Source organism: Electrona antarctica, assembly GCF_951216825.1.
Source record: "Electrona antarctica genome assembly, chromosome: 3".
NCBI lineage: Eukaryota > Metazoa > Chordata > Actinopteri > Myctophiformes > Myctophidae > Electrona > Electrona antarctica.
This window is the reverse complement of record NC_136808.1, coordinates 58,219,352-58,244,366: the sequence shown is the minus strand read 5'-3', so window position 1 is coordinate 58,244,366 and position 25,015 is coordinate 58,219,352. Positions and strand designations below refer to the sequence as shown.

The window sequence follows — 25,015 nt, the reverse complement described above, 5'->3', positions numbered from 1 at the left end:
AGGCTAAGTGGACGAGCTTCCCTCCATCCAGGACATGTCTGCCAGGCGTAAGGCTAAGTGGATCATCACAGACGCTCCACACCCCATGCAGCCACAATCCCTTCATGCTGCTGCCATCAGACAGGCCATACTGCTGTGACCTTTTCCGCCGCCAGGCCGTCAGGCTATACTGAATAGGCACTGAGGCTGAGCCCTTCCGGCATGTCAGTCTTGGCAACACAGGCCGTTGCGCTATATATAGCTATATGATTCTGAATACACTCCATTGCCGTTACTGGCACTATCACTATGTACTGTATATTAGTCTGAATATATTCCTATCATAGGCTATGTATTTTGATATCTGCTGCTAAGAAAACTCAGTTTCTCTTGAGAATAGCTTTGCTGTACATGGTTCTTTGAGGAGAAAGTAATTGGAGCTTGTAAAACACAGCTTTGAGAGTTAACTTCCCCAGCACTGCGTATGTGCCAGATGTAGTGTTGTAGTCGAGACCACCTAAAGAACTACACTAGCCAGATGTAGTGTTGTAGTGGAGACCACCTAAAGAACTACACTAGCCAGATGTAGTGTTGTAGTGGAGACCACCTAAATAACTACACTAGCCAGATGTAGTGTTGTAGTGGAGACCACCTAAAGAACTACACTAGCCAGATGTAGTGTTGTAGTGGAGACCACCTAAATAACTACACTAGCCAGATGTAGTGTTGTAGTCGAGACCACCTAAAGAACTACACTAGCCAGATGTAGTGTTGTAGTGGAGACCACCTAAAGAACTACACTAGCCAGATGTAGTGTTGTAGTGGAGACCACCTAAATAACTACACTAGCCAGATGTAGTGTTGTAGTGGAGACCACCTAAAGAACTACACTAGCCAGATGTAGTGTTGTAGTGGAGACCACCTAAAGAACTACACTAGCCAGATGTAGTGTTGTAGTGGAGACCACCTAAATAACTACACTAGCCAGATGTAGTGTTGTAGTGGAGACCACCTAAAGAACTACACTAGCCAGATGTAGTGTTGTAGTGGAGACCACCTAAATAACTACACTAGCCAGATGTAGTGTTGTAGTCGAGACCACCTAAATAACTACACTAGCCAGATGTAGTGTTGTAGTGGAGACCACCTAAAGAACTACACTAGCCAGATGTAGTGTTGTAGTGGAGACCACCTAAATAACTACACTAGCCAGATGTAGTGTTGTAGTGGAGACCACCTAAAGAACTACACTAGCCAGATGTAGTGTTGTAGTCGAGACCACCTAAAGAACTACACTAGCCAGATGCCAGTAGGTGTTTCAAATGTTTTCTGCAAGCCGTGGCAGTTTTAGTCGACTAAAACTAAGCCGAAAAATGTTTGTCGACTACCTTTTTCCACTGATGAAAACTAAATGGAAACTAAATGAAAACTAAGCTATGATGACTAAAATTATAAAGACTACGCCACGGTTGTGATGTCAGAGCGGCATTTCGTTCCTTCGTAACACTGACAATTTCGTCAACAAATAAAACTAGACTAAAATGTTAGGAAGGGACTAGTGGACAAGAGATCCAGTATAAGTCATTTTACACTTGGTTGCATGCTGAAAATAGCCGATCTACAAGCTAACAACGCGTCGCAGCGTAAAAGAGTCATTACGACGGCATCAAGGCCCGCCAAAATACATTTTAGTCGACTAAATCAACTGTAGATTTAGTCGACTATGTGTCAGGCAAGGTAGACATGCAAGTATGGGATGCGTAGTTCCCTCCGTCTTGAAATAATGATGTCAAGTATTTTATGGTCATGAATTCTTTCATATTTAAGAGTAAATCATTGGGAATTCACTTCCTGATTTGAGCTGTTCAAGTGCACGTTCAAGTGCACGTTCAAGTGCACGTTCAAGTGCACGTGGGCAATCACTGTTGTGCTCTGTAGGCCCGTAGGCCGTGTCCTCATAAGACTGGTATGTTGCCTACACCTGCAATCACTGCAACATGTCACACAGACATGAAGGCATATCCAAAAGGCACTTGCAATTTCATAAAAGCAGATCCATGCACAATATTCTCAAAGGGCCCGATTGAAGTGGATTATAAATAGAAAGGTATTCCTGTTACGTTATTCCAGAGTTGTCAGGTTTAGATGTGGTCCTGGGGGTTCTTATCGCAGTAGCTTAACTTCACAAAAATAACATCTCATTTAACACATTTTGTGCCCAAGACGTCTGTGGACGTCTTTGGTATTACCGCACGGGCAGAGCCCAAGACGTCTGTGGACGTCTTTGAAAAAAAATTAAATAATAATAATATTTTTATTTATTTTTTATTTTTATTTATTTTTTATAAAAAAAAATCAAAACAATGATTCTTTTTTTGTTTTATACGTGGTGCCAAAGTTTGTGTTTTCGCCATTGAGAATGCATTTGGCGTTTAAATTAAATAACTCAGAAACTATAAAACATTTCAAAGTAAAAAGTTCCAGCATGTGTCTCCACAGTCAGCTGAATTATAAAAAATGTGAATGGATTTTCTAGGTGAAAGTGATTTTTGGGCAGTTTTGCGTGGCCTATCAATTAAACACAACTCCTATTTAATTGTGACAAGCCTCCCATCCTTGTGCAATGCCCTCCAAGGACATAAGAGACCCTGACATGTCGTAGTGCTGCCCTCCGAGGACATAAGAGACCCTGACATGTCGTAGTGCTGCCCTCCGAGGACATAAGAGACCCTGACATGTCGTAGTGCTGCCCTCCGAGGACATAAGAGACCCTGACATGTCGTAGTGCTGCCCTCCGAGGACATAAGAGACCCTGACATGTCGTAGTGCTGCCCTCCGAGGACATAAGAGACCCTGACATGTCGTAGTGCTGCCCTCCGAGGACATAAGAGACCCTGACATGTCGTAGTGCTGCCCTCCGAGGACATAAGAGACCCTGACATGTCGTAGTGCTGCCCTCCAAGGACATAAGAGACCCTGACATGTCGTAGTGCTGCCCTCCGAGGACATCAGAGACCCTGACATGTCGTAGTGCTGCCCTCCGAGGACATAAGAGACCCTGACATGTCGTAGTGCTGCCCTCCGAGGACATAAGAAACCCTGACATGTCGTAGTGCTGCCCTCCAAGGACATAAGAGACCCTGACATGTCGTAGTGCTGCCCTCCAAGGACATAAGAGACCCTGACATGTCGTAGTGCTGCCCTCCGAGGACATAAGAGACCCTGACATGTCGTAGTGCTGCCCTCCGAGGACATAAGAGACCCTGACATGTCGTAGTGCTGCCCTCCGAGGACATAAGAGACCCTGACATGTCGTAGTGCTGCCCTCCAAGGACATAAGAGACCCTGACATGTCGTAGTGCTGCCCTCCGAGGACATAAGAGACCCTGACATGTCGTAGTGCTGCATGCCCTCCGAGGACATAAGAGACCCTTACATGTCGTAGTGCTGCCCTCCAAGGACATAAGAGACCCTGACATGTCGTAGTGCTGCCCTCTGAGGACATAAGAGACCCTGACATGTCGTAGTGCTGCCCTCCAAGGACATAAGAGACCCTGACATGTCGTAGTGCTGCCCTCCAAGGACATAAGAGACCCTGACATGTCGTAGTGCTGCCCTCCGAGGACATAAGAGACCCTGACATGTCGTAGTGCTGCCCTCCGAGGACATAAGAGACCCTGACATGTCGTAGTGCTGCCCTCCGAGGACATCAGAGACCCTGACATGTCGTAGTGCTGCCCTCCGAGGACATCAGAGACCCTGACATGTCGTAGTGCTGCCCTCCGAGGACATAAGAGACCCTGACATGTCGTAGTGCTGCCCTCCAAGGACATCAGAGACCCTGACATGTCGTAGTGCTGCCCTCCGAGGACATAAGAGACCCTGACATGTCGTAGTGCTGCCCTCCGAGGACATAAGAGACCCTGACATGTCGTAGTGCTGCCCTCCGAGGACATAAGAGACCCTGACATGTCGTAGTGCTGCCCTCCGAGGACATAAGAGACCCTGACATGTCGTAGTGCTGCCCTCCAAGGACATAAGAGACCCTGACATGTCGTAGTGCTGCCCTCCAAGAACATAAGAGACCCTGACATGTCGTAGTGCTGCCCTCCAAGGACATAAGAGACCCTGACATGTCGTAGTGCTTCCCTCCAAGGACATAAGAGACCCTGACATGTCGTAGTGCTGCCCTCCAAGGACATAAGAGACCCTGACATGTCGTAGTGCTGCCCTCCGAGGACATAAGAGACCCTGACATGTCGTAGTGCTGCCCTCCAAGGACATAAGAGACCCTGACATGTCGTAGTGCTGCCCTCCGAGGACATAAGAGACCCTGACATGTCGTAGTGCTGCCCTCCAAGGACATAAGAGACCCTGACATGTTGTAGTGCTGCCCTCCGAGGACATAAGAGACCCTGACATGTCTTAGTGCTGCCCTCCGAGGACATAAGAGACCCTGACATGTTGTAGTGCTGCCCTCCAAGAACATAAGAGACCCTGACATGTCGTAGTGCTGCATGCGACAGTCTTTGAAGTCTGAACAGGAATACATATTTACCTCTACCAATGAGGTGGAACGGGCCAGGGTTATGCTTTCATGAAACTGGTGGGAATGGTTGGGGTGTATATTGACGATTATTTCAACTTTTGCCTCGATTACGATTACCAAATAATGATTATATTATATGTTACAAGAACAAGCTGTACCATAAACATTAGCTATCAATATAATGTATCACAGGGCACAAAGATGAACAACATTATAATGTACTGGAAATAAGGTTACATATCATAATACCATAATGTGACTTCTTCGTTCTTCCTCAGTGTGCAGGCGGCGTGCCCATAACTGTGCTTTTTTTAATATACTTTTGGGGTTCTTGCAGATGTTGACGAGTGCAGTATGCAGACACACACCTGCTGGAATGCTAGTGTGTGCGTGAATCTCCCCGGGGGCTACGACTGTGTGTGCATGTCCGGACCGGGCTGCACGGGGGACTGCCCGCAGGATGAGGTCATCAGACGCAACGGGGAAGACTGGAAACCCAGCTTTGACCGCTGTGCAATATGCTCCTGCAAGGTATGCCAGGACACACAGTAGAACACGCACACACATACATGTACTGTGTACATATACGCTAAGAGACACATCTACAGTATACTGTATGTGGCATATGAATATATACAAGTATATGCTACACAGAGCCTTAGATATAGACAGAGTTACGCAAACTGCGTTCACTTCATGGGGCTTCAGTCCAATGGCGGCTCTCCTACATAGACTTCTATTGAGAATGGGGACAACCAACTGAGACAAGTCCTGGACCGGAAGTAGGCAGAAATGCATTGGACTCAGGCAACAGCCCAGCTTTAATGATCTTAAATCCCTTTTTTTTAGATTGTTTTGTAGTAATAGTACAACATAAACATTACAGAGACTTTAGTTGTTACGGTACAATACTTTAAAACAGTTGTCATGTTGCACACATGCTTAAAATAGCTTTTATTTGCGCCGACCTCGTTGAAAACAATGTATTTCCAACTCCAGCTTGTCCCAGGGGTTCAGGCTGCATGAACAGCGCTCGAGCGCTCTGTTTCTTCCCCCTCAATGTCGTAACTCTTCTATTAGATGGCTCTGATGCTACACATCCAAGAACATCTAAGTGTTTAGACTTAACGATGCATAAACAATGCATAGATAAATCCATAGACGTGCACATACTGTACACATTGACATAGGCATGCAAATTCATGCAAACACAAAAAACACAAAAATGACCATCAAGATACAAACACCTGGGGGTCCCAAGTTCCAACCCACAGCTTGAGAACCACTGGTGTAATTGTGCATGCACGCACACACCACAGAGGGATAAGTTGCTGCTGTGCCCTGCCTTGTTTCCCAATGGGTGGTGGGACTATGTGCAGGGTGGCAGCAGACCCTGGCAGTGAGTGGCAGTGCAGTGTGTTCTTACTGGACTCTGTGCAGGGTGGCAGCAGACCCTGGCAGTGAGTGTGTGCTTACTGGACTCTGTGCAGGGTGGCAGCAGACCCTGGCAGTGAGTGGCAGTACAGTGTGTGCTTACTGGACTATGTGCAGGGTGGCAGCAGACCCTGGCAGTGAGTGGCAGTACAGTGTGTTCTTACTGGACTCTGTGCAGGGTGGCAGCAGACCCTGGCAGTGAGTGGCAGTGCAGTGTGTTCTTACTGGACTCTGTGCAGGGTGGCAGCAGACCCTGGCAGTGAGTGGCAGTGCAGTGTGTGCTTACTGGACTCTGTGCAGGGTGGCAGCAGACCCTGGCAGTGAGTGGCAGTGCAGTGTGTGCTTACTGGACTCTGTGCAGGGTAGGGCATTCACTTCTAGTCATTTTTACTAGTTGACTAGATGCCTAGTTTACTAGTCGACTAGTCCAGGGGTTCTCAACGTTTTTGGCCGGGGACCCCCGGAAATGCTTTGGCAATGTCTCGGGACCCCCGCCCCGCCCCCTCCCGACCCCCAATATAAATTGACTGCTACAATAACCATAATAATAGAGACAATACACCATAAATAAATACTGAAACCAGATATACATTAGGGAAGGTGTATGCATGTCATATTCCATTTTCCAGCCATTCAGTTTAAAAAAAAAAAAAATTGGGGACCCCCCAAAATAATTTGGCGACTCCCCGAGGGGTCGCGACCCACGGGTTGAGAACCCCTGGACTAGTCGACTAGTTGTTTTTTGGAAAATAAATATTTGTACATTTAAAAACTGTGTACATTGGTGACTATAACTATAATCTGAGGCCTACAAAATCGGGGGAAGAAAAAAAAGGTTTTTCCTTATCAAGTCAACTAGTACCAACAAGGTCGTCTAGTGGATTTACTAGTCGACTAGTTGCTTAATGCCCTAGTGCAGGGTGGCGGCAGACCTTGGCAGTGAGTGTCGGTGCAGTGTGTGCTTACTGGACTTATCTGTGCAGGGTGGCGGCAGACCTTGGCAGCCATTTTCATTAGAAGATTATTACCGTCCACGGCCACATTCACACACCCAAACCCATCACACATACAGTACATAATTAACACATACATATTTGATGCATGAAATAACGTGTTGTGAACCCTGTCAACAGAGAGCAAAGAAGAAATAAAAGGCTAGTTGCAGATCCTAAATTAGGTTTCATTAATGACACCTCTGTAGAGCATCTCTTCCTTGATCATGTTTTTAAAAAGAAAATACTATCTTATACATTCCACACACATCTGCACATGATATGAACATTTCTCTTCAGCATTACCCTAACCCTAGCAGCTAACCCTTACGCTGTATGTATCATTTCTATTTATAAAAAATAAAAACTTAAAAGGGTTTAAAGCTCAATCAAGTACGAATATCTCACAGATAAAATACATTGAAAACAAGGGAAAAACAAGGCACAGCAAGAATAATAAGTGCCTGTAGGATTTACAAAATAGGGTTAAAGAACAGGAACAGCAGCATTTGGCACATATCTGTCTGTGGCAGCTTAATAGATCATTGTATATTGGAATGTAGGCCTTTCAGCGCAGCTGGAGAAATACAAGATATTGATCAAAATTGTCTCGGGGAGAACTACGGCTCACCCGGTGTGATAAATATCCAGCTGACTAAGTGGGCTTCTCGGAATCAAGGCTTACTAAATATAAAAGAGAGGAGAGTTACTCCTGCTACTCAGCAACAGAATACATGTACTACGTAATAGGGGTGTAACCATAGATATTATAAAAAATGGATGCCTCACTGGCCGTTCTAGTTCATTGGAGCGACATGTATCCCAATGAAGGCGGAAGTGCAGTGCTGAAGGCTTTTTTTTTTTTTTAAACAAATCTTTATAACAGTCATGACAATACATTACAATACAAAACAAGACAAACAAACAAACACAAACAACAAAGTTATTAATACAACAATGCAACATCAGAGCCAGGGGGGATTAGATTACTAACAGAAAACATTAAAGAGTGAACACAAAGCAACCTCCGCAGCTTTCTTATTTAGAAGTGTTGAAGGTATTTGCTGAAGGCACGCTGCGTCGCTGCCCAAGTGACGTCACTCATGCTACTCCTCCATGTCTCTCGCTGTCACTCAAGTGACTACTGGCCAATCACAGCGCGTCTTTTCCGGGACTTATGTTACGCACGCGGAAGCTGCTCATTGAAGGCAAATGCTTTGCAAGGAATCTCGGGAAAATTGTGCCTTCAATGGTGACACGCGCCTCAGAGCCGGAAAGGGCGTCTACGTATATATGTCTGTGTCTAACGATACATTTTAACAACGATACGATACGTATCACGATACATGGTTGACGATACGATACATGAACGATATTGGTTCATTATGGCGATACGATACGATACGATTCAATGATTTGAAATCGATACAGTAACTATTTAGCAAACAAATTAAATCTGTGTGAAGCATGTGGATAGTGCTGTTTTTTAAGGGAAAATGTGATTCAAAGTGATTCTCTGGAAAATACATAGACATTATATTAAACTAATTAAACCCCCTCTTTTTCTTTTTTCTTCTTAAAATTACCAAATAGCATGCACGAAAACATAGTATTGAAACAAACGATTATTTGCATTGCAAAACGATACGATAGCACAATGATATGATACGATACAAAGTCAATGTTGCTGTTTTCATTTCGATATACTTTGATTCTTGAAATTAAAAATGGATTTTTCGATGCAGTTGCTACATCGTTACACCCCTAGTACGTACTCAATCCAACACCTAGACCAGGGGTGGGCAACTGGCGGCCCGGGGGCCACATGCGGCCCCCACCTTCACTTAATGTGGCCCTCAGGTTAATGTCAGAATACTGATTATAATGTTGGTTTCAGCTGTTACAATTCCACAACATGCAAACATGATCCGCTTTAATTACTTAGTCTAAATTAGTAGCTCATTGCTCAACACAAGTATAAAAGGCATTTGAAATGACATAAAAATATTAATTTTCAGGATTCCAATTCAAAAATAGCAAAAAAATAATTCGAATATAGCAAAAATAGCCGATCTACAAACTCGCTGCGACTTGTTTTGAGCTTGTAGATCGGCTATTTTTGCTACGACAGTAATATATGGCCCTAGGGAGTGAGTGTGGAAATATAGTGGCCCTCTCCATCGTCAAAGTTGCCCACCCCTGACCTAGACTATGAGTTTTCTTATCTCTGCCCTCGTTGTTCAGCCACCCTGGTAGAATCTGTAGTATTTCCAGCGACTGAAGGGCCGTAACCATAAAGACAAAGGCCGTTAAAGATCAGCAGTATTAGTATCGTGAGCTGTAGTGCTTACTGTAGCGCGACAATATGCATAGATAAAACATTGGCTGTGTATTACCCCTTAAATGGTATGCAGGATAATTTTTATTGCTCCCATACATTTTGTAACAGCCATTTTATGTACGCATTTTACATCTCCATTACCCTCTGGTCCCTCCGTGGGCCCTATAGCCTGTGCTGGGCACGTCGCGTGAAATGCCGTAAAGTTTTCACTGGCTAGAGAGTTCGAGGGATGAGGACACAGTGGAAACCAAAAGCCAGCAGACCCGGTGTCTGCTCTCGTATGTTTCTTTTTGCATTCGGAGCCCAAGAACCACGCTCAAATTATGTTCACGCTTCATTCACAGCGATAATAAATCGTCATTCTCAAAATTGAGGTTCTAGCCTCCTCCTCCGGTGTCCTGGCCTTGACTCTCCACAGTGACTGTACTGAAACAAGAACTAAAAGTTTTCCTAGCCATGTGTCGGCTAATGCTACTGTACAGTATATGAAATGAGTGGGTTAGTGCGCATGCCGCGTGAATGATGATATGAGTTTTACCTTCGGGCGTAGCGGGCCCATGACGCTTGTCCGCCATATAATTTATCCACACCTCTTGCTGTGTAATAAATAACACAGGAAGGCTTTGAAAACATGATCATCGGTTGTTAAAGATGGAGTGCCTTCTAAAACATGATCATCGGGTACTATGATTATACTAGGAAGACTTTCTTCAAAAACGTGTACAGAAAGTGTTAAGATTATGTTTTTATGTGGCCACACCCACCAGTTCATTAAGTATATCTGGTTTTCAGCTTGGCACCACCCACCTGAACTTAAAGGGATAGTTCAGATTTTTTTAACTTAAGTTGTATGAAATACTTGCCATTAATATAGTGGTTGCAACTGTATTAATTGATTGCCCGAGTCTCATGGTGGGAGTTCTGCTCTGGTTTTGGTCAATATTAAGTAGTTCCGGTCATTTTGTGGGGGGCACTGGGGCCACGCAGTAAAAGTAAATTAATCCACAAAACGAACGTAATTTGTATTGTTGACCTATTTCTAAAATATTAGCGCGACTTTCGTTCAACTTTGACCCCTCTATCACATGGAACTATTTTTTGGGCGTAGTGATATGGACACAAAAAACATAGTTCTGTGTGATAGAGGGGTAAAAAAAGAACGGAAGTTGCACTAATATTTTAGAAATAGGTCAACAACACAAATTACGTTAGTTTTGTGGATTAATTTACTTTTACTGCGTGGCCCCCAGTGCCCCCCACAAAATGACCGTAACTACTTGATATTTCACCAAAACCAGAGCAGAACTCCCACCACAGGACTCGGGCAATCAATTAATACAGTTGCATCCACTATATTAATGGCAAGTATTTCATACAACTTAAGTTCCAAAAATCTGAACTATCCCTTTAAGCCTCATGTTGTATGATACTGGTGGAGGTTAGGAGAGTGGTTATAGTTATGATGACACACAAATGGTGTATTTTCGATTGGGCCTTTTGACTCATTTCAGGAAGAAAACAAAAATACACAAGGAAGACATATTTGAATATGATAACCACACCTGGGGGGGTCTACTCCATAGACAGTTTAGACACATTCAAAACAGGAAAAATAATCAGATCAGCATATGGAATGAATTCTGTACTGGCCATATATGGAGCGTGTCTTGAGTGTACAGCGTTCGATGAGGTCAGATCGACATATGGCATGTCAGAAAAGGTCAGCAATAACCCTTGTCAAAACGGGCAGGACGGACAGACCTTCTGCAGGAGGAGACACTGTGACTGCGAAGAGGAGCCAGACACCGACCTCCTCTGCTGTCCCAGCTGTGACACCAGGCCCAGCAGCCAGTGTCTGGACCAGGACGGACGCACACTCTACCGCAGCGGAGCATCCTGGTCCTACGGCTGCCAGCAGTGCCGTTGCATGGTCAGTACGCACGCACGCATGCACGCACGCACGCACGCACGCACGCACGCACGCACGCACGCACGCACGCACGCACGCACGCACGCACGCACGCACGCACGCACGCACACACACACACACACACAGTGGATGCGCAGGCGGCAGAGTGGCCGGTAGAACAGCCAAATCGATCCAGTTCGATATATGTTGAAATATAAAAGTGTGTGGCTGGGGGGGGGGGGGGGGGGGGGGGGTCACTACAAGGGCTGCCCAGTCCAGGACTATGCCAGACATCCTGCATGCGTGTCTCTTCTCCAAAACCACAATTTAATAAAACATTAATCCGACCTCCTGATTGGCATATTAGCGTTTTTATTGCTAGATCACGGCCTCTGAGACTCTGGCTCCAAAATGGCCAATTACTACTTCTGGTTCACAGATGCGTGCACATCGCGGGGTCTTCTTCACAGCCTTTGTGTGCATTCTGTTGGCACTGACGCCGGATTCCAGGCACTGGCGGCGGGATGTAATCGGTTAATTGAGCGATTTTGTCCTGCAGCAACCTGACGAATGCATCTCTGCATCTCTGCATCATGCATCTCTTCATCATGCATCTCATGCATCATGCATCTCATGCATCTCTGCATCTCTGCATCTCTGCATCTCTGCATCTCATGCATCTCTGCATCTCTTCATCATGCATCTCTGCATCTCTTCATCATGCATCTCTTCATCTCATGCATCATGCATCTCATGCATCATGCATCTCTTCATCTCTGCATCTCTGCATCTCTTCATCATGCATCTCATGCATCATGCATCATGCATCATGCATCATGCATCTATGCATCATGCATCTCTGCATCTCTGCATCATGCATCCATGCATCTCTTCATCATGCATCTCATGCATCTCTGCATCTCATGCATCATGCATCTCTGCATCTCTGCATCTCATGCATCATGCATCTCTGCATCTCATGCATCATGCATCTCTGCATCTCTTCATCATGCATCTCAAGCATCATGCATCTCTGCATCATGCATCCATGCATCTCTTCATCATGCATCTCATGCATCTCTGCATCTCATGCATCATGCATCTCTGCATCTCATGCATCATGCATCTCTGCATCTCTTCATCATGCATCTCAAGCATCATGCATCTCTGCATCATGCATCTCTGCATCTCTGCATCTCTGCATCTCTTCATCATGCATCTCATGCATCATGCATCTCTGCATCATGCATCTCTGCATCTCTGCATCTCTTCATCATGCATCTCTGGATCTCTGCATCATGCATCTCATGCATCTCTGCATCTCTTCATCATGCATCTCAAGCATCATGCATCTCATGCATCTCTGCATCATGCATCTCATGCATCTCTGCATCTCTTCATCATGCATCTCATGCATCTCTGCATCTCTTCATCATGCATCTCAAGCATCATGCATCTCATGCATCATGCATCTCTTCATCATGCATCTCTGCATCTCTTCATCATGCATCTCATGCATCATGCATCTCTGCATCATGCATCTCTGCATCTCTGCATCTCTTCATCATGCATCTCTGCATCTCTGCATTATGCATCTCATGCATCTCTGCATCTCTTCATCATGCATCTCTTGCATCATGCATCTCATGCATCTCTGCATCTCATCATCTCATGCATCTCTGCATCTCTGCATCTCTTCATCATGCATCTCTGCATCATGCATCTCATGCATCTCTGCATCTCTGCATCATGCATCTCATGCATCTCTGCATCTCTTCATCATGCATCTCTGCATCATGCATCTCATGCATCTCTGCATCTCTGCATCTCTGCATCTCTGCATCTCTGCATCATGCATCTCTGCATCTCTGCATCATGCATCATGCATCTCTGCATCATGCATCTCATGCATCATGCATCTCTGCATCTCTGCATCTCTTCATCATGCATCTCTTCATCATGCATCTCTTCATCTCTGCATCTCTTCATCTCTGCATCTTGCATCTCTGCATCTCTTCATCATGCATCTCTTCATCATGCATCTCTTCATCATGCATCTCTTCATCATGCATCTCTTCATCTCTGCATCTCTTCATCTCTGCATCATGCATCTCTTCATCATGCATCTCTTCATCATGCATCATTCATCTCTCTATCCCTGGGTTTAAAAGCCTAATTAGTCTGTGCTGCTTCTTCCAACTATAAATCAGCCTTAGGGCTGGCCATGGTGTCTGGGGAGAAGAGTTAGATTATGATTGGATCTTCTGTGAGTTGATATTTTGGCCTAAGCATGGTGAGAATTCAGGTTATGGGGTCAACTCAAATAGTTAGGATATATTTTCAGGAAGTATGAAATTAATGCAGACTGTTTCATGGCCATCCAGTATTTAGAGATATGTTGTTTGGGGGCCAACAAAGTGATGAACCGACTGAGCTGACCGCATGCACGCACACACACGCATGCACGCGCACACACGCACAGCTTCCCTGTGCTGTGATGGGTTGGTCTTATCTTTGCTGGTGACTATGAAGCCAGATTCTGGAGCCACAGTTAGGACATGTGAGGCCTGGATCAGCCTGGAGGGGTGGGCCCATTCCCCCCCCCCCCCCCCCCCCCCCATTTTATGCAATGCGATTTCAGCTGGGGTGCAGCTGCCTCCAGATCGTTGGGCTTGATGTTGTGGGATTACTTCATTGAAATAATTTAAATTAGCCATTTAGGAACATGCTTGTTTTTGGGCTAGTCTTTTGCCATTGAACCTGGAGAGTAATGGCTTTTGCCATTACTGACTGTCTGGAGCAGATATGCACTGTACTAGTAGGGCCTACTATTTGTGATTGATAACTGATGCCATTAGTGTGTGTGTCATTTGTGGTATTTGTGTGCAACTGTCCAAAACGTTCCCGTGCCCAACAGTTTTAACACTGTTGGTAGTCAACATTGCTGAGGAGGTGGATAATGAAGCATGCCTCACAATAAATGAACCCAAATTATATATTTTCTTTGTTTATTCTCCTAGGCTCAGCCAACTTCATCTACTGTATAATGCCCAACGTCTGTGTTTGCTGCCTTGTGGGCTTTTGTTTTAGTTTTTACTGTTTTCTTGGCAATAATGAGTGTTTATTGAGTGATAAACTGAGGCTGTGTGTGCGCGCGCGCATGCATGTGTGCGAGTTTTAGAGATGGGCATTTGCAGGGACGTGCAGAGAATGTTGAGGGGCAGGCTGAAATTCCCTAAAAGGGCACTTTTGGCAAAATATATCGAAAATAGCTGATCCACAAGCTCTCAATGAGCTGCAATGCGTTGAGAGCTTGTAGATCAGTTATTTCCGTGGACGTGACCCCGCACTCTTTAGCTACTGAAGATGCGGTGTAAGACATGGATTTCTATACAGAGGACAAATTCTCTCAACGCAAAATGTTTGGAAAAGGAGCATTTGCATTTCTTACACTATAGTAAATGCTGCATTCATGGTCTGGAGAGGGCACTTTAAAAGCTAAAAGGGCAGGGGCTCAAGCCCCCTTTGATGTCCATTTGTGCACGTGCCTGGGCATTTGGGCAAACGTGTATCTGTGCAGTGTTGAATGGTTAAACGCAGTTAAACAAATCTGCCCAAATACATTTGCTGACATAAGACGTTTAGGAATAGGCTCACCTTCACAATGACATCTGGAAGGCCAGCTGTCACCCATGAGAGGGAAGTGTGCTTGTCATCACTTCAAGGCAAGGGTTGGTAATAAAGTCCCATAAAAACAGTTGTAAGATCTCCAATGCTGCTACATAAGGCTGCAGTACTCTGGAGATATTGGTACTCCGCCTTTGACCGCACCATTCCACAAGTACATGGACACTTATATCATCAATATATGATGATATCATGTGTCTCCAAAGACACATGATTAGAATACATGATTAGAAGAAAGATGAGCTACCGTGTTCTGACCAAGCAGCGTGGCGTCTGTACCACCCGTTACCGTATTCTGACCAAGCAGCGTGGCGTCTGTACCACCCGTTACCATATTCTGACCAAGCAGCGTGGCATCTGTTCCACCCGTTACCGCATTCTGACCAAGCAGCGTGGCGTCTGTACCACCCGTTACCGTATTCTGACCAAGCAGTGTGGCGTCTGTTCCACCCGTTACCGCATTCTGACCAAGCAGCGTGGCGTCTGTACCACCCGTTACCGTATTCTGACCAAGCAGCGTGGCGTCTGTTCCACCCGTTACCGTATTCTGACCAAGCAGCGTGGCGTCTGTTCCACCCGTTACCGTATTCTGACCAAGCAGCGTGGCATCTGTTCCACCCGTTACCGTATTCTGACCAAGCAGCGTGGCATCTGTTCCACCCGTTACCGTATTCTGACCAAGCAGCGTGGCGTCTGTTCCACCCGTTACCGTATTCTGACCAAGCAGCGTGGCATCTGTTCCACCCGTTACCGTATTCTGACCAAGCAGCGTGGCGTCTGTTCCACCCGTTACCGTATTCTGACCAAGCAGCGTGGCATCTGTACCACCCGTTACCGTATTCTGACCAAGCAGCGTGGCGTCTGTACCACCCGCTACCGTGTTCTGACGCTTCTGACTGAGGCTAAGTCATTGAATTGTTTTTAATTCTTCGTTTGTCATGTCATGTGAAAGCAGGGAATCATAGCTTTAAATTGACATATTGGTTGTTCAGTTTGGCCCACCAGTTTTGGGCTTATAGAGTAATGTCTTGCAGAAAACAGCGAGTTGAGAAAACAGGCTTGAAAGGTTCACTTCTGTGGTCTCTAACATTACACCTAGCTACATGTTCATGTCGATTTCAGCTGACATTTATTTCAGACATGCTCTAGTATGCTCTCTCCTGAACAGTTAGTCTTGCCGCCATGACTGACTCTGTATCAAAAGTCACATATGTCTAGAATAGATCATGGGTGTGTTTACTGCTAGATGGTCCTCCACTTTAACTTTCCCACAGCAGAAAATAGTTTGCTTCTCCTCCTATTTGTTATTTACCAAGTGTGCCTTGCTAAAGCACACCTTCTCTTAAAACTAGGGAATGGGAATACCCACTTTAATTAGGCCCCATTTAGACTGCAGTCAGATTTGAAACCACCTCTGAATATGGCTCAAGTCGGATTTGGAAAATCTGATTCCATGTTCCACTAGTTTGTGTTCAGACTTCATAAAACAAATCGGATTCCAATCTGGATATCTGATTTAGGCTGGATTAGGATGCCAAATGGGCCTTAATGTAATGCCTAAATCGTAGAGACTAATTAGTAGAGACTAATTCAGAGCATAAATGGCACCTAGTAGTGCCTAGCTTGCACTCGTGTTTGCGCTAAAACAATCTGGGTACCCATTGGCAAAACAGCAAAAACAGCGCCCTCTTTTCACAGTCTGTCTCGAGAGAGACTAGCTCTAAAATAATGCATGACCTAACAAGTAAAATTGCGTCACCAAAATAGGGCTCTCATAATTTTACTGTCTGTGTGCACAGCACAGGAATATGAAATCAGAAAGGACTTAAAACAGTTAAATATGTATGCTTTGCAGGGCAAGGAGAGATTTGTAGAAGAGGAACAGAATGTTTTGCTTGTTAAAGAGATTGTGTTCAGTCATCAGAAGGTTTTATGCAGATACAGGTTTCAAGGCAGAACTGGCCCACAGACGTGATTCTCATCTTGTCAATTTTGCATGACTGTGGAATACCGTAAGCTTTCAGGCTCAACAGAAGATTCTGCAAACCAGGCACATGATATCTAGAACAAACTAGGATGATGTTTTTTCTCAAACTGACTTTTGGAGAGGCATCATTGAGATAAATCAAATATTTGTGTTGCATGTAATGAGCGACTGAAAATGTCTTATGAGGCTGTCTGTGTATACAGTATGCATGTCATAACCAGGCGATAAGCCAGCCATGCATCCGCTCCTCCAGGCACTAGGATTAGGCCAATCAGTTAAGTCGACGGGTCGGGTTAGCCAAACAGGAAAGCCTACAGTATGCATACAATCTCCCGAACACACTTTTCGTCTTTCTCAGTCCTGTGGGCAGACGGATGCATTCGGCTCTGCACACATCTGGGACACGGGCTGAGTTTGAGACCCAACAGTTGAACGCTTTCCAAGTTATGCCAGAGGGACAAATGTCTGGCTGAGATTCAGTTCATTATAGTATGTACAAGTTTCCCAAGGAAAAGGGGAAAAGGGGGTGTGTCAATCTGGGCATCACTTCCTGTTTTCCAACATTCAATTCATTTGAGGGATCAAATCAATCAAAAGAAATGTGGGAACACAACCTGCCAGAAATCAGAAAGAGTCATATTTGTCTGCTTACTTGACCTACTAGATCTCCCTGCTCCACACAGCTGTGTGGTAGGCAGTCTAATGTGAGATGGTGCTTGCTGAGATGGTGTAGAGATGGTGCTTGCTGTAGCAATGCACTGCTTTAGCATGTGAGCTTAACACATCTAATTGTAGCAGTGAGGCGCCGTGCACACACCTCCAGACATCCATCTATCTATCCATCTATCCATCTATCCATCTATCTATCTATCTTTCACTTAACACCTCCCCCCGAGCACCATTGAGTAGCGATGAACTAGGTGAAGATGAAAATAATAATAGTAATAATAATGGATTGCATTTTTATAGCACTTTTCTATGCACTACGTGCTTACTCAAAGCGCTTACAATGGTCCATTCCTCCATACATTGGGAGGTGAAGCGGCGAACAGTCGACGCCAGCGTCCTCACTTCCCACATTCACACACCAATGGTGGCGAGCACTGGAGGCAAGATGGGGTTCAGTGTCTTGTGCCCAAGGACACTTTGACATGTGGACAAGAGGAGCCAGGATTCGAACCGCCGACCCACGGGTCATTGGACGACCTGCTCTACCTCCTGAGCCACAGCCGCCGGCGAAAACCATCTCGATCTCAGTGGGTCTCCCTCCCTCTGGTGTGTGTGTGTACAGGAAGGAGAGGTGGACTGCTGGCCCCTGGTGTGTCCAGTCTTGACATGTGAGTACACGGCGGTGGCGGAGGGCGAGTGCTGTTCACGCTGCATCGCTGACCCCTGCCAGGCGGAAAACCTCTCCTATGACCTCCGGCAGACGTGCCAGGACGCCGCAGGCATCGCCCGCCTCAGTGGAGATACGTGGCGCATGACCAACTCACCCTGTACCACCTGCAAGTGTAAGGTACTGTACGGGGCATCTGTGGTACACATTATGTACACTTATGATGAACATAGCGTGTGTTGTACAGTCGGGCAATGTGTGCAATTTGTTGGTTGGTGTGAGTCTTGTGCATGTGATGTACAGCAGGGGTTCTCAACGTTTTTGTCCGGGGACCCCCGGAAATGCTTTGGCAACGTCTCGGGACCCCCGCCCCGCCCCCTCCCGACCCCCAATATAAATTGACTGCTACAATAACCTTAAACCATTTTGGGCGGGAACCCCTTTTGGTGTTTTAAGCATTGTTATAATTTAGCTATTGAAAAATAGCAGATCTACAAGCTCATATGAGCTTGTAGGTCTGCTATTTTTTAAAAACCGTGTTTTTTTTGGTTTTTTTTTAATCTTTTTTTTTTTTAATAATTTGGGGACCCCCTCAAATAATTTGGCGACCCCCCGAGGGGTCGCGACCCACGGGTTGAGAACCCCTGATGTACAGTAGGTCTTTGTGTGTCTGTGTGTGTGGGTTTGTCATTTTGCATTTTCCATCCATACAAATTTCCTTGGGGACAATAACGTCTATTATCTTTTCATTCTTCGTCCTCCCTGCCAGGGTATTGTTTACCTTACCAACAGCCACACACACACACACACACACACACACACACAGGCGCGCGCACGCGCGCACACACGCACACTTTGTCATACTATATGCATTGTCTCTTCTCGTCTTGACTAATGTAATGGACTCTATGCTCTTCCTCTATTCATCAATTTGGTGTAGTTCAGAACACAGCCACCACAATTCTTACTACCACTAACCGCGGGTCACATATCACACCGGTGCTTGCTGCACTTCACTGGTTGCCCATTAAATCCAGAATTGATTTCAAAATGATTTTAATAACCTATAAGGCCCCACTCTAGTATATCTCAGACTTACTGCATGTAAAGCCAAATGTGACAACTCTCAGGTCTTCGGATAAGGGCTTTCTGAAGATTCCTGCGACTAAACTTAGTTGTAACTAAAGGGGACCGAATTCTCCAATATTGTGGAACAGCCTGCCCTTTGCGATTGCAATTCCACAAATGAGGAGTCTGTCGACATTTTTAAGAACTTGTATTTTTATTTCATAAGCATTTCGGCTTATGACATTTTTACCTGACCTATTTGTGCAGGTCAATGTTTTGCTTTTCTTCTTGTTGTGTTATTGCTCGTGTGCCTCATTTTAATTTCATTGTTTTACCTTGTTGTCCACTGTACAGCACTTAACATTGTTTTGAAAGGTGCTTTATGAATAAACTGTACTGGCTGACTGACTGACTGACTGACTGACTGACTGGCTGGCTGACTGACTGGCTGGCTGGCTGGCTGGCTGGCTGGCTGGCTGACTGACTGACTGAGTCAGTCGACTGACTGACTGACTGACTGAGTCAGTCGACTGGCTGGCTGGCTGGCTGACTGACTGACTGACTGACTGACTGACTGACTGACTGAGTCAGTCAACTGACTGACTGACTGACTGACTTCCATACTGTGGCTCTGATGCAGGACTCTCCTGTCTTTCTGTGTCTTGTCAGAATGGGTACGTGTGCTGCTCAGTAGATCTGGACTGCCTGCAGAACTAGCGTGCCGTGCAACCTCAGGAAGACGGCTCCCTTCTCTCCGCCTCCACTGCGTCTCTTCATTCCTGGGCTGCCACTCTCTCTCTCTCCCTCTCTTTTTTGACAACTCTCTCCTCAGACTCTCGCGCACAGATGTGCACGCCTGCGCGCACACTGGACACATGGGGGGGTTATTAACGTTGTGCTTTTTTGTCACAACTCTTGATGACGCGCCATGACGGGATGTGTGTGTGTGTGTGTGTGTGTGTGTGTGTATGTGTGTGTGTTATGGTACAGCACCACATGAGCAGGAGGCTGAATCACTTTCATATAGCCAACACCACCCCCCCCATTCCCCCCATAACACCATCTACAGCATATGTATGTCTTTGACTTGCCGCGTGTCTCTGTGTCGCTCCATATCTGTGTGTCGCGTTGCTCGGAGGAAGCCCTTGACCCGGAGAATACGGGTGAGCAGCCAAGGGTCATGAGACAACTGCATTAGCATTGCTTGGTCATCGCATGCGTTGAAAATAATTGCTAGTTCCACAGGTGATGTTCATAATCTGTCTGCTTGGGAGGGGGACTGCCCATCTCGTATTTTCTGTACCGCTCGCCCCGCCGACTTCAAATTTGACACGCGCGTTCCACACCCTCACAGGGAGTGCAGTGCCCGGTGTCGAGTCATTCGGACCCACGGTTGTCCAGAACCGCCACAAAAGGCCTCTGCCCGGGCTCTGGACAGGGCACCTGCCATATATGGAGCTGGCCTGTTCTGACATCACAACACTCCATATTTGGGCATGTGACACAGAACTCCATATATAGGAATAAAGGGACACAGAGAGAAACATACAGAACTCTCCATATATGGGCATAAAAGGGACACAGACAAATGGGTGGAACGGGTACTCTGACACACGGGTACAACGGGTATTGCATAGCCGGGTGGGGCGTGGATCTCCAACTTCCATCGTTACCGACTCGGTGCTCTACAGCCGGGCACCGCTCTAGTAACTCCAACATCCCATTACTCCGACTATGTGGACTTCAGTTTTCTGTACCATACAATTGTATGTATAAGTACAGAACAAAGAATGTTTGCTTTCGCCATCTTTGTTGAAGAAGAGTCTGGGGCAATTATGTTTTAGTCTTACTAGAATGACTAAAAGTTTCTAAATCTTATATTTAGATTTAGTCTTGCTTAATCTAGTCACCTCTGAGGTCAAAAGCTTAAAGTGTGATTACTTTTGAGGGGATTATGCATGTTTACATACACCCATTGGTGTCACTATCAAAGCGTCAGCTTGTCAGTGATGTCAGTGATGATGTCAGAACAACGACATGGCACCCTCTACAGGTGGTCTTTGCACGGTCACGTCTCCCTTTCTCTACTCTTCGGGCTGAGCATGGCGGAGCCGGATCCGACCCTGGCCCGGACCCTTGCGTCACGTAGCCGGATCCGTAGCCGGATCCGACCCTGGCCCGGACCCTTGCGTCACGTGACTTTAGTAACGAAGTGGCGCTACTGTGCACTAACGAAGAAATGAAGCACGTTATAATAACGTTGATATTCTGGGTCTCAGGTTTTGTATGGGTACAGTCCGACATCTCTCAGTACTGCTCGGGGTCGGAACTCATACTTCTAATAATAGGCGGGTCCGTTCGGCTCCGGTTCCAACATCGCTCTGTACTTTTTGGGTTCAGAATGTTTTTACGGGTCTTTTTGGGTACGGGTCGGTCCAATTGGACCCGTGAAGACCTCTAGTATAGAAACCAATGGGGCTCGTTGTGTCCATATTTTCTTTCCAGTCTATGGGAATAGAGCGATTAATTGGGAACTATACGCTAGGATCCTTTCTGTCTCTTTCCAGAGTTCCCCAAGGCTGCTCATTCCGCGTGCAGGGCGAGAGCTTGTGAAAAAGACCCATATGCAGCTCTGTCATTAGCATATATATCCTTAGTGATTAAACGCACAGGAAGACAGAGAGCAAGAGAGAGAGAGAAGGAGTGTGTTAATTAAAACCATGTCACGGTAGGTCTGGGTTGTGAGGATGCCAGGAGGGTCACACCTGTTTACAAACGGGCATGTGTATTATGGCAGCTGGAGTCAAGGCGCAGCAACATCCTCTGCTGCTAGCAAATCCCCACCCCCATCTCTGCTGCTCCTGTCCTGTCCTGTCCTGTCCTGTCCTGTCCTGTCCTGTCCTGTCCTGTCCTGTCCTGTCCTGTCCTGTCCTGTCCTGTCCTGTCCTGTCCTGTCCTGTCCTGTCCTGTCGTCCTGTCCTGTCCTAACCTGACTCCGCCAGATGGGGCAGCAGAGAGTACACTGGGTTCCCCCCTCCTGCTCCCATCTGGGAACTCTCAGGCAGACTTGATGCTCCGGCAACAAAACGGCCTGGCCAATCAGCGGTAGCTAGAGGCAGGATCAAGGCATACACAGTGCTGCCTTGATCCCGCCTCTAACTGCCGCTGATTGGCCAGGCCGTTTTGTGCCCGGTCTGCCTGAGAGTTCCCAGATGGGAGCAGGAGGGGGGAACCCAGTGTACTCTCTGCTGCCCCATCTGGCGGAGTCAGGTTAGTCCTGTCCTGTCCACAACATGACACCGTCTACTCTACATCATCATCAACCTCCTCCCAGGGGCTCTGAAACCTTTAGCCCAGTTCTCTCCTCCGTCCATCACAGTCACTGAGTCACTTTTTCCCCTTTTTTTCTGAAACCACTAGGGAGGACATGGGGTTTCGTGTAGCTTACGAGGGCCATGCAGTGGTAGTCGCTCCCACTGTAGACCTCGTGCAGCCAGATGCCCACATGCAGTGAGTGTCCATTATTTGCCATGTCTCACTGCTAGAGCATTCTATCATTATCATTATCACAATGCCTCTTGTAAAAAAAAAAAGGAAAAAAAAAAACAAATTTGTGAAATTGCAACTGTGAATAAGATTACACCAGAATCAAAACATTTGTACAAAGGATTCCTTGTTTTGAACTGATTTGATATGGAATGTAATGATGTAATGTAAACCACCTATTTCCAGATCTGCGTGTATGATGATTTTATTTTTTATTTTATTATTATTATTATTTTCATGCAGATGTTGTGATAAGGTGATTATACAGTTGTTGCTTTGTTTTTTATACTCTCATCCTTTTCAACTTTGGGATTTTTTTTGCTTTATTTTATTCATTTATTAATATTATTTATTTATGTTTTTTTATAATTTGGGGGGTATGCTATACGCTTTGCTGTAAATACTGTGTAAAGTGAAGGATTCTGTAAAGAATATAAGACTATGTGAATAATTCTCACCACACCACAGCTTCATAGGGAACCCGAATGTTAGCAACAAAATTTGTATTTTTACCGCAGTTATTTTTGTCTTGTTATACTTTTCTATTCCTGGCTTAACCCTTTCAGTGGCACATCTTGACACCTCTTCACCACCTTAGACTTGCCGGCCTGACCTTTGACCTTTGTGTTCCCTCCCCCTTTGCTACAAAACGAGACCTTAATAATAATAAAAGGGATTTTTGTGTAAAGTCCAGACAAGCAATACGTCTGGTGATTTCTGCCCTCGAGAGGATCATCTCCAGAGAAAAGGACCAGGAGCTCAGACTGCTGAATCACCATGCCCTTGTTTCCTTTTCCTTCCTTTGGATTTATTTCTGTTTTATGAACCATGAGAAGAAAAGGGTCCCGCACACTGTCTTTCACTTATAGAGCAGTAGTTTTATTAGATGACAACGTTTCGGTCTAAACGACCTTCAGGTATCTGGTTACCTGATGAAGGTCGTTTAGACCGAAACGTTGTCCTCTAATAAAACTACTGCTCTATAAGTGAAAGACAGTGTGCGGGACCCTTTTCTTTTCATGATTCGCATTTGGTTGCCTGCTCGACGCACCTGTCCTTGTAGGAGTGCACAAGGCCTTTTCGTTACAATGTTTTATGAACCAAACAGAAACTTTTCCTGAGAGAAATTTAGAACTATGTACATTTGTAAAAAAAAAAAGAAAACAAAAAACGGGGGGGAAAAAAAGAATGAAAGAAAAAAAATAACAACAAAGGGTATGTTGTAAATGACAATGTTGTTCTTGATTCAAATCCTTATTAGAACAAACTAAAAATGTTAAACCCATCTTGTTCTCCTTCAGCAGCTTCAACATCATTCAGAGAAAGAAGCGGAATCCAGACTCTCTCAATTCCCAATGTACTCGTTTTTGTTTTGTTTAAATGTTTTTTTAATGGACCTTGTTAAAGGAAAACACACGTCCAGCTCCCTAGTTCTCCCTTCCAGACGTGTTCATTGTTCTTGTTCCCCAAGGGTTAAGTGTCATTTGACTTGAAGACTGTGTCGTGATAAGAGTTTGCTGTAAATTCTTCAGTTAATAAATATTTTAGTTGTTTACTTTACTGCTGTGGATGTTGTGGCTCCAAAGTTCTCAATGAAGTGGTAGGTGAATAAGGCCCCACCCCTCTCCCACTGTTTATATTGTGTTTAGTTAGTGTTTAGATGCGGCCGCAGCACCAGGAGGGGGTGGGGCGGAGGTGAGCGGGCGGGGTCGACATAATTATTCCCTTACTGGGCTGCATTCAAGACATTTGCCTTGTGTCTGACACCTGACTTGTGTCTGACACCTGACTTGTGTCTGATACCTGACTTGTGTCTGACACCTGACTTGTGTCTGAACACAGCTTTGACGGATGTGTTCTGCCCCCTTCCCCCCCATCAAACAAAATGTTTGGTCAAACCATATGGGCTTCCATTGGAAATGCATTGGAGCGGCCATTAAACACAGACACAAGACAGGTGTCTTGAATGTGTGAACGCAGCCCAGTAAGGGCATATATGTCAACCCCACCCGCTCACCTCTGCCCCACCCCCTCCTGGTGCTGCGGCCATGTTGGAAACTAAACACAACACAAACAATTGGAGAGGGGTGGGGCCGAGAAAGGCCCTTATTGGTGAATCTCTGCCTGGGAATTGGTGAGTCGGTTCTGGGCATGCGTGATTCGGTCGCCCTCAGTTGCATTTGAACT

General features: G+C 45.7%; 1 protein-coding gene across 6 annotated transcripts in view; it reads left to right on the top strand.

The window, feature by feature from the left end:
• LOC306920665 (protein kinase C-binding protein NELL1-like) overlaps positions 1 to 23,714 on the top strand; it is a 424,011-nt gene extending 400,297 nt beyond the window's left edge. For 3 of the 6 annotated variants that reach the window (XM_079497477.1, XM_079497478.1, XM_079497476.1), the window contains 4 exons: positions 4,866 to 5,059; positions 11,046 to 11,225; positions 18,170 to 18,394; positions 22,703 to 23,714. In XM_079497477.1, the coding sequence (XP_079353603.1) occupies positions 4,866 to 5,059; positions 11,046 to 11,225; positions 18,170 to 18,394; positions 22,703 to 22,969 (866 nt within the window). In that variant the 3' untranslated portion in view covers positions 22,970 to 23,714. Of the gene's footprint in view, positions 1 to 4,865; positions 5,060 to 11,045; positions 11,226 to 18,169; positions 18,395 to 19,951; positions 22,254 to 22,548 lie in introns of all 6 variants that reach the window. The other 3 variants (XM_079497481.1, XM_079497479.1, XM_079497480.1) reach the window with 2 other exon arrangements.
• Positions 23,715 to 25,015: the final 1,301 nt, after the last annotated feature.